General features: G+C 45.0%; 1 protein-coding gene across 1 annotated transcript in view; it reads right to left on the bottom strand.

The window, feature by feature from the left end:
- Positions 1–7,537: 7,537 nt before the first annotated feature.
- Positions 7,538–10,000, bottom strand: part of LOC134080625 (neuronal migration protein doublecortin-like) — a 31,272-nt gene continuing 28,809 nt past the window's right edge. Inside the window, exons 7-8 of the mRNA XM_062537152.1 lie at positions 8,211–8,308; positions 7,538–7,827 (exon numbers count right to left, since the gene is read on the bottom strand). Coding sequence (XP_062393136.1) covers positions 7,771–7,827; positions 8,211–8,308 — 155 coding nt within the window. The 3' untranslated portion in view covers positions 7,538–7,770. The remainder of the gene's footprint in view (positions 7,828–8,210; positions 8,309–10,000) is intronic.

Below are 10,000 nucleotides of genomic sequence, written 5' to 3'. Positions count from 1 at the left end.
GAGAGGGAAAGAGAGTTGAGGACACAAACTTGGAGGAGGAAATGTGTGTGTGTGTGTGTGTGTGTGTGTGTGTGTGTGTGTGTGAGAGAGAGAGAGTAGACAGATGAGTATGTGTGTGAAAGTAGAGTAGACAGATGAGTGTATGTGTGTGTGAGTGAGAGAGACCGTAAACAGATAAATGTGGATGGAGATGAGTGTGTGTGTGTGTGTGTGTGTGTAAATGGGCTCAGCTGCAGGTGTGAGAAGAAAGGATGTCTCTTCTTTAGAAGTCTGTGTGTGAGGGGTGGCCTGGCACAGCCTACACTCGGGCCCCTGTGTGTGTGTGTGTGTGTGTGTGCGTGTGTGTGTGTGAAGTCTGAAGTCTGCGAAGAGGGGACCAGGTGGCTGGTATTATAACTTTTGGGTGATATAAGTAGACATGTTGTCATAGCTACATGTGTTGCTAGCCAAAATGTCTGATTGTGTGTAGAAATTATTCAGCCTATCCAGTATAGTACTTTGTGGGGTGTGTATTTGTGTGTGTGTGTGTGTGTGTGTGTGTCACTCCGAGACACCTTGAGGGTGGGCCAGGCGTGGAAGAGTTCTGTTGACCGTCTCTCAGACCTGCCAGTTGCGTTGGCCAGCAGGTGGCAGCAGAGCTCCAGATGGATTCCCTATTCTATAATCTTGAGCATTATCACTCTCTCTTTTTCCCTTTGTCTAAAAAAAGTGTGTGTGTGTGTAACTGTGTGGCTATCAAAGTGTACAGTAACAAACCCATATATAACCAAACTCTTTTCCACCGACGTGGACATTCCCTCCAGTCAAATACACCCACGCACTCCTCATACACACACACAAATACAGCCTCCCCCTACACACACACACACACTGAAAGGTTGCTCTCTCAGTAACGTCCTGCTTTCACATGTCTCCCTTTAAGCTGCAGCCAAAACCGGTTGCCAAGGCAACAGTGCAAAACATCCAGAAAAGGCAGTAAACCCACTCAAAATGTTCGTGTCATCAGGCCATAATGTCTTTACATTGGCCTACCTACACATGCTCGAGGATCCCATAGAAATAAGATTCCTATAGGCTGCGCCAACATGTCACAGTCTCTCAAGTGAATGAGCCAGGTGTCTGTTTTAAATCTAGAACACAAGCAGCCAACCAGGAGGTCTGATTGAACGATGTCCAGGGCTAAAACTGGAGGACACACACACACACACACACACACACACACACACACACACACTCACAAATTAGCTCCCTGAGCAGCTCCTCAGGAGTGGAGCCAGCTGAGGGCTTAGATGGACTCTGTACAGCGCTGCTCTACCGTGGGGTATTGAGTCTCACTAATTACAGTACAGAACCAGGGCGCGCTGTGGCTAAAGCGCCCACTCGAGTCCGATTCGGGTCATTTCCTGATCCAATCCCATCACTCTCTCTCGCTCACTTCCTGTTCCTTTCTGTCCTGTCTGAGGAAAAGGCCTAAAGAATATACAGTACTTCAAAAGCCCAAAGTAAAATGGCAGTGTGTTGGGGTATGGAGTGGTGTTGTTTGCCTATGCGCACATAGAAAAGATCAATGTGAGCTGAGTGGTTAAAATGTGGATCATAAGAGCATACTGAACCATTCAGGATAGTTTCTACACACTCAGAAGGCTCCTAAGCATCATGATGTTCTCTTAAAGCAACACTAAAGCACCTTTCCTCTGTCACCCAGAGATATGTTGCATAATTGACATAAAATGTGACATAAAAGCAAGTTAAATTTGTCGTTTCTTATGTCTCATATCATCGAACTACAGATCCGCTACCCGACCTGGTAAAGTTACATAGTGCGGTTATAGCTGATAAAGGGCCACGAATCAAATGCAGAAGTGCCGTTCACCCTGTTACCTGTTGATGAACCACTGAAATGATTTTAAGACCATTATTTAACGTACAAAAAACTCTTTAGTGTTGCTTTAAGGATGTAGTACACATTGCACTTGTGCACTACTGTAAGGTCTTTATCCCAGTGCACATCACACTTGTGCACTTTTAAGGATGTAGTAGGCTACACATCACATTCATTCACACTCTTAAGGATGTAGCCTAGTGGGGGGTCAGCCTTATGTTCCCCGGGCCCATATGTTCCCCGTTTCATCCCTAAAGGGTCCTATGTTCCCTGGTCGCAATACATGCATATTTATTTGGGAAAAGTAGGGAACATAGGAACATCCCATCACCTCCCATACAAAGAGGGGAACATAGGGCCCGGGGAACATAGGACCTGGGAAACATCACACTCGTGCACTTAAGGATGTCGTGTTTTCAAGACGCAGCTTTCTCCATACTAATACCAGCTCTGGACAACTGAGGACCAAAATGTGCAACGCCTACACAGACTCATAACCATATATATATATATTTTAAACGTTTTAACATTTCAAATTCAACACAAGGGTCATATCAGAGAAGCAGGGCCAAGAGACAGGCAGTGTTACCATGACAACAGCTTTTATTGACTAAAAGCAGGAAGTAGAACTTGAACAGGGAGAAGCACACTTTCATGGAAACTTTAAAACATTTAAAAAAACAAAATAAAAAAAAAACATTTTCAGAACAATTCTGTTGCTGTTAGAAGCAGTATCTTGAAGTTTCATACAAACATTATGGTACAGAAAAAACAAGACGGTACAGTTTGAAGCTCATGGCCTCCATGACTAAAGTCGTCGGTGTCTGGTCGAGTGTACAAAAGAAAACAGAAAGGCACCAAAGGGAGAAGCAGAGGACCTGGCCCTTTTCCCTTGTTCGGTATTCACCTTAAACATTTCTACTCATCAACTGTGAGAAAAAGAGATTTGATTTTCCTTTTGACCTTTCTGTTGTCTACAGACATGAACAGACTGAGTTCTAAAGACAGTTAAAGAAAAAAAGAGAGATTGCTTTTAGCTTTCTTAAAAACAGTCATGAGGGGGAAAGAGGGGCTTTTTTTACCGTTAGACCCGGGAACAGACGCGAAGGGAGCAAAATCACTGACATGTCGACTGAACGCGGGCAGAGGAGGAAGGGAGTGTGTAAGAACAGACATGCAACAGACACACACACATACAGACACACACACACACACACACACACACACACACGCATGCAGACAACGTTCAGAGCCTGGTCTCCATATCCTGTGCTCCATCTGACTGGCGTAAGCGACCTCTAGCACTCAACCCCAACCTGGAACCAATCACAAACCCGCTTATCCACCAGGCGCACCCGGATTGTTCGTCTGATTGGTTGAAGGGCTATCCAATCGTATAGAGTAATTTGAACTATGCCCAATGAAGAAATACATTCCCGGCTTCCCAGACTAAGGTTCAATCTTAAGACTGAGCATTAGTCTGGTGATAGCCAGGCTAGGTCTGACCTTCATCAACACACAACTTTCACGCACGCAGAGGTGTGGTGGGTTCTGTCTAGTTCCGTTGAGTCCGTCCCGACTGCCTGGTCTGATTCTGCTGTGACTAACAAATGAGTCATTGAAAGAAAAGTCCAAAAGCATTGAGTCTCTCTTAAAGGTATACTATGCAACATTTTTCAGTTAATCAATTCGTTCCATACTGTTATATATGATTAAATGGGTCATTACCGGTCGAACGGTGTCTTTTTTGGCCGCTCTAGTGGTCTGTAGCGGTAAAACCACACTTGCAACTTCAGGAGACACCGGGCACGCACCCATGCTCTGATCCAGGAAGTGTCATGTAAAGTCTCATGAAAAGGCACGGCAGACTGACCGATTGAGGAGTTTTGTCAAATATACACGCTAAAGCTGTAGGGGAAGCTCTGCAGAGAAATATGCAAGCATAAAACGAGCGAAAATGAAAAGTGAAAGCGAAACCGGCGAGGAAATCGCCAATCCTGCATAGTATACCTTTAAGCAGGTGCACAGGGCACCATGTTTAACATGGGATGCCAAATACCATGGAAGTGTGCAAGATGGTTTGACATCCTAAAACTAATGCTGATTATTATCAATTACTTCATCATTTTCCAAAAGTCTTGTCATTCTTCAAAAAAGGGACAATCCATGCAACTACTGTTCCCACAGAAAAGCCTAACAAACAGGTCACAAATATTCATCTTAAAGGTGCACTCTTGTCACGTTTCATTCCTGATCTTAAGCGGTAGCAGTCATACGGTATGTTCAACTCTGACTAGTCTCGGAGGACAGTTGGGTCTGTTGGCTATGGCTTCTCAGTGTAGCACCCTCAAAAGGACAACGCCCCCTAGTGGCGACGCCAACATTTAGAACTCCATTACTTTCAACAGAGCAAAGCCCACTGGCAGAGTCTCACGCACGTCGACGCCAAAGTTTAGATAACTGTTCCATCTCCTGAGTCATCACCAGTGGGCGTTGGCCTTAAGGCTCTTTTAAGCTCTCAAGTGAACCTGACTGGATGGGTTTGGAGATGCCTCCCACTAAGTTCTGCCCACAGCGTGATAAACAGAGCGTAACCGATGACAACACAAATGCAGTGGAAAATACAACATTACGGAGTGCAGCCCCGTAGGAATATTTGGCACCTCAGCATTCCGGAGACCTTTGGAGCTAAGAATTCCAGAAGCGGAACCGTGAGACGCGTGATGGATGGTTCTTTTGACATGTCTGGCAGCTCTCAATCACACCCTCCAGCCAGTTGTTTGATCACATGTGACCCTGTTAAAATTGGCATGGTGCTCTGAAATGTTCATGTAGGTGGAGGTGGAGAAGAGCTCTAGCTGAATGTGTATCTGTAGGTGGAGGTGTAGCTGCATGTTTTTGAGCAGTAGGTGGAGGTGTAGCTGTACCTTATGAGCAGTAAGTGTAGCTATGAGTGGAGGTGTAGCTATGGGTGGAGTTGTCACTGGAGTTGGAACCAGAGTCGAGTTAGATGGAGCTAGCTATGGGTGGAGTTGTAGCTGTGGGTGGAGTTGTATCTTTAGTTGGAGATGTAGCTATTGGTGGAGTAGTAGAAGGAGGTGGAACCAGAGTCACAGATAGAGTTGTAGCTATGGGTGTTGTAGCTGTGGGTGGAGCTGGAGCTGAATTGAGGGTGGAGGACAGCTCTAGGTGGAGGTTAATTATAATTTTAGATGTAGGTCTACCTGTAGGAGAGCTGTGCCTGCAGGTGTAGCTCTAGGTGTGTGTGTGTGTGTGTGTGTGTGTGTGTGTGTGTGTGTGTGTGTGTGTGTGTGTGTGTGTGTGTGTGTGTGTGTGAGTGAGTGTAGCTCTAAGTGTGAGGGTGGGCGTAGCTGGAGGTGTGTGGGTGTAGCTCTAGGAGCTGGAGTTGGAGGAGGTGTGTGTGGGTGTAGTTTGAGTTAGAGGAGAGCTGCAGGTGTGTGTGTGGGTGTAGCTGGAGGTGGAGGAGTGTGTGTGGGTGTAGCTCTAGGTGTGTGTGTGGGTGTAACTGGAGGCGTGTGTGTGTGGGTGGGTGTAGCTGGAGGTGGAGGAGAGCTGCAGGGGCGGATGCAGGACTGGATGCTTAATGGGCACGAGGGGGCAGGGCTATCTACAGGGAACACGGGGAACATACAGAATCACTTGAGTTCTTCAGACTTGACAAATCTGGGCCCTTCCGCTCAGTACAGACTTTGGCTTCTACAAAACTTGGAATCATTGCATATTTGAACGTGCCGAACGAACGACAAACACTTCTAGCAAGAGAGATCCACTTTTTTTTTTTTTTTTTCAAATCAATTTGCAACAATTTCCACTGAACCAGTTGCATAACATTGACCAGATCCATATCTTTGCATATTATTTTTCTGTGCCCAGTGAAATTGGTCTCTTGTTTTTAGTGCAATTGAAAAAGTCATGTTCTATGACATCACACTAATTTGGTGGTAGGGTTGGTCGGTCGGTGTGCTTTAGTCTCATTTCAGCATTTAATGCAGGGGGGCCCGATTGGCTATCAGCTTTGGCGGTTTTATTCTGTACGGCTCGACTCAGAGCTCAATCCTAGGGCAGGTGCTTCCTTTACACAAAAAAATCCATTTCCTTTAGCTTTCACAGATGGATACACATGAGATGATGTTGAATGTGAGGGTTTGTGCAAGTTTTTTTTCCTTCATTTTTATGGTTTTGTGTCCTGTATGTTGAATGTAAAGCATGACTGTACATCGTATTTACATAAACATAGCAAATGCTTCCTTTTTCCGTACCAAAACACCCTGCCATCAAAAGACATTTGTATCCCATGGAAAAGAAAGAGTGAGCACCCAACAGAATGGTCCATGTAAAGTGATACTGGCATTCTAAACGCAGTGTGCTCTATAAATCACTCCAAGAATTCTCATCAGGTCCAACAGACCAGGTCAATATCAACACAGCACAATCATTATCAAGTTCTGTATGTGTTTCGGTTTATAAATCCGTCTTGTCCAAATGTAGTGCCCTGCTCTAAATGAAGTGTCGTTGTGCAGGGCGACCGTCCCTTGCACGAGCCCTCAGGTGATGTTATGTGCTGAGGTCGTCGTGCGTCTCCAGGCACGAGTGGCGGTCGGTCGAATCGTTTCTCGTGTTTTTTTAATGGCGTCTTTTAACTGTATCTGTGCCAGTGTTTGGGCTCCCTTGAGTGCAAGCCAAGCCAACAGTTATCAAAATGGATAGTTGTACTATGTACAAAATGGATTCTCATTTTCAGTTTGGGTTTATGTTCAAACTTGTTTCGTTTATCTCGATTAGATCAGGATAACACTGATGAAGAATGACTGACAGATTGTAAAAGAGAGTATGTGTGAAGATATCGTTATTAAAACAGTTCTAACTGATAAAACTGATGTTACATTCTAGTGAACTCAAAGCAACCATCTCGGAACCACCCACTGCTTAGGAAGGCAGGTATCAACACTCTTGTCTCGGTATAAAACGTTAGTTACAAAAGCCTTTTTTGCAACAATAATAATTATAAATTCTGAATGAAGAACAATTAAAAAATAAAAACCCTAAAGGGGGTAATAAAGTTACAAAATCATTAAAATCGTTAAAATGTCTTAGTCAGTGCAGGCACATAACTGAACTCACTGTGTTTTTGTGGCTGTAAGGTTGTTACCAAAGTGAGCATCGTAAAGTTTGGTATCAAACTTCCTGTCTCCATATATCAATAAAAAAACATTTCAAGATTGAAAGGAGCCCAGATGAACATTTAAAAAATGAACAAGAAACAGTCTATGTAAATCCACTGGTGAAAACATCCTTAAAAAGACTAAGAAATACATCTGTTACTGATGACGTGTTAGGAGAAGAAGGTTTCTGTTCTGTGTCTTTAGAAATCCACGTGTTTATGATGCCAGTGATAATATATGCCCTGCATATATCTCACATAATGAAATGAGCAAAAAAAACAAAGACATTCAAAAGTATAATTTACAAAGTATCAGTGTTTAACCTTTTTATGTGTGTGTATGTGTGTGTGTGTGTGTGTGTGTGTGTGTGTGTGTGTGTGTGTGTGTGTGTGTGTGTGTGTGTGTGTGTGTGTGTGTGTATGGATGTGTAAATGTGTGGGTGTGTGTGTGTGTGTGTGTGAGAAAGAGAGAGAGAGAGAGTGTGTGTGTGTGTGTGTGAGAAAGAGAGAGAGATAGAGAGAGAAAGAGAGAGAGATCATCAGAACATAATCAAGAGCAAAGTGCCATTACTGATGCTGCCTGACTTCTCCCCTCTGGTGTAGCCATAGCAACCGAGTGATGCTGGTGCTAGAGGCGGGCAGCAGCCGCAGCCACGCCTCAATGGGCGGAGCATCAGAGGGCGGCCGGGGGAGCGACTGAGCACGCTCACACCGACTCGCCCATGGAGTCCTCATCGTCCAGAGATAGGGGCAGATACAGGTCCTGAGGACAGAGACAAAGAGGGAGAAAGGGAGGGGGAGGGGGAGAGAGAGAGAGGGAGAGATAGAGAGACAGAGGGAGGGAGAGATAGAGAGAGAGGAGGGGGGAGAGAGAGTACAAGATGGAAGGAGAGATAGAGAGAGAGAGAGGAGTGAGACAGAAGGATGTATCAGTAAAGCTCAAACACCACATGGGTGTGGAGTGGGGGGTTCAGTAGGGGTGGTTCAGTTGACATGTACACATGCACACACACACACACACACACATACACACACACACACACACACACACACACACACACACATACACACACAGAGAGAGAGAGACACACACACAGACACACAGACACACAAACACACACAGTAGTGGGGGGGGGGGGGGGGTACCTTCTGCTTGCGATTGCTCCCAGGGCTGGTCGGGGTGGAGATGGGAGACTGTTTGGAGATGGGAGTGGACAGCTGACTACTGGAGCCAGTGCCATTGGCTGGAGGGAGGGAGGGGAAGAGAGGTCATGTCATCACTAATACCATCAACTCCATCATTACTAATGACATGTTTCAGCGTCTAATCAAACAGGGACTGGATTCAGTGGAATGAAAGTCAGTTCATGTATATTTTGTTGTACATTCTTGAACTTCTCTATTTATTGTGAGGGGTGCTTAATCTTACCTTTGTAGAATATAACACACACACACATGCACATACATGCACAGTGCACGCATGCACGCATAAGCACACACACACACACACACACACACACACACACACACACACACACACACACACAGGAGCTCTACAGGGACAGAAACCAGGAACTACAGTAAATGCCAACAGCCACCTGTGGACTTTGCTGAGAGCAAAACCCCCCTCCTGTCCTCCAGACGCCTGTGCTTCTGTGCTGCTGTGTCAGTAATGCTGTCTTTGCTGTTGTGTCTGTGCGCCTGTGCTGCTGTGCTGCTGTGTCAGTAATGCTGTCACTGCTGTTGTGTCTGTACGCCTGTGCTGCTGTGCTGCTGTGTCTGTGTTGCTGTGTCTGTGTTGTTGTGTCTGTTCTCCAGATGCCTGTGCTGCTGTGCTGCTGTGTCTGTGTTGCTGTGTCTGTGCTGTTGTGTCTGTTCTCCAGATGCCTGTGCTTCTGTGCTGCTGTGTCTATGCTGCTGTCTGTACTTCTGTCTCTGTGCTGTTGTGTCTGTGCTGCTTTCTGCTCTCTGTGCTGCTGTCTCCATATGTGACTGTCTCTGCATTCCTAGTTTTCCATATCTGGGGATTAGCGATTTTCTGAAGTTCCGTTCAGTTGAAGAGCTAAGAGTAAACCTTAAGCATGATAGTAGTGGCAGATGAAGAGGAAGCGTCTGCTATATTCAGCAGGCTGCGCTTCAGAGATATGATTCTCTTCTCATGCAACAAATACTAGTCTCTGGAACAGCCCAGAGTGTGTGTTTTGGACAGGAGAGAAAGAGAACAGGTTTCCACAACGATGGAAGAAGGAATGTGTGTGCGTTGTGTGTGTGTGTGTGTGTGTGTGTGTGTGTGTGTGTGTGTGTGTCTTTGTGTGTGTGTCTGTGTGTGTGTGTGTCTGAGTGTGTGTGTGTGTGTGTGTGTGTGTGTGTGTGTGTGTGTGTGTGTGTGTGTGTCTGTGTGTGTGATGGTAAACAGGTCAGGAAATGGGGAAGATGGACAAAAGACACGCACAGGAGGCTAAATGGAGTTGACAGACACACATATACACACAGACACACAGACACACATATACACACAGACAGACAGACACACAGACACACATATACACACAGACAGACAGACAGACACACACACACACACACACACACAAACACACAGATGATGACGACAACTGATGACAACTCTATTTAAAAAAACGCACACGCACAAATGTTAGTCACAAACATTCAAATGTAGTTTTAATTCTTAAATATTTATTTTTTATTTCAAATAGAAATTATTTTTTTTAAACATAAAATGTACAACAAAGTCAAAAAGGAAAAGAAAAGAAACCCAAAGAAAGACAGAAAAACTTTCTCAAACCACCCGAATTATTTGACCTATGAAACTGTTTCAACTTTGAGATGAAAAGCTGATTGACACATAACACCCAGCTGAATGGATGGCAGATGATGTGGATGACAGAGAGATGAGTGACACAGAAACAAACCAATCA

This window comes from Sardina pilchardus, chromosome 5 (assembly GCF_963854185.1).
Source record: "Sardina pilchardus chromosome 5, fSarPil1.1, whole genome shotgun sequence".
NCBI classification, from domain to species: Eukaryota; Metazoa; Chordata; class Actinopteri; order Clupeiformes; family Clupeidae; genus Sardina; species Sardina pilchardus.
This window is presented reverse-complemented; position numbering and strand designations above follow the sequence as displayed.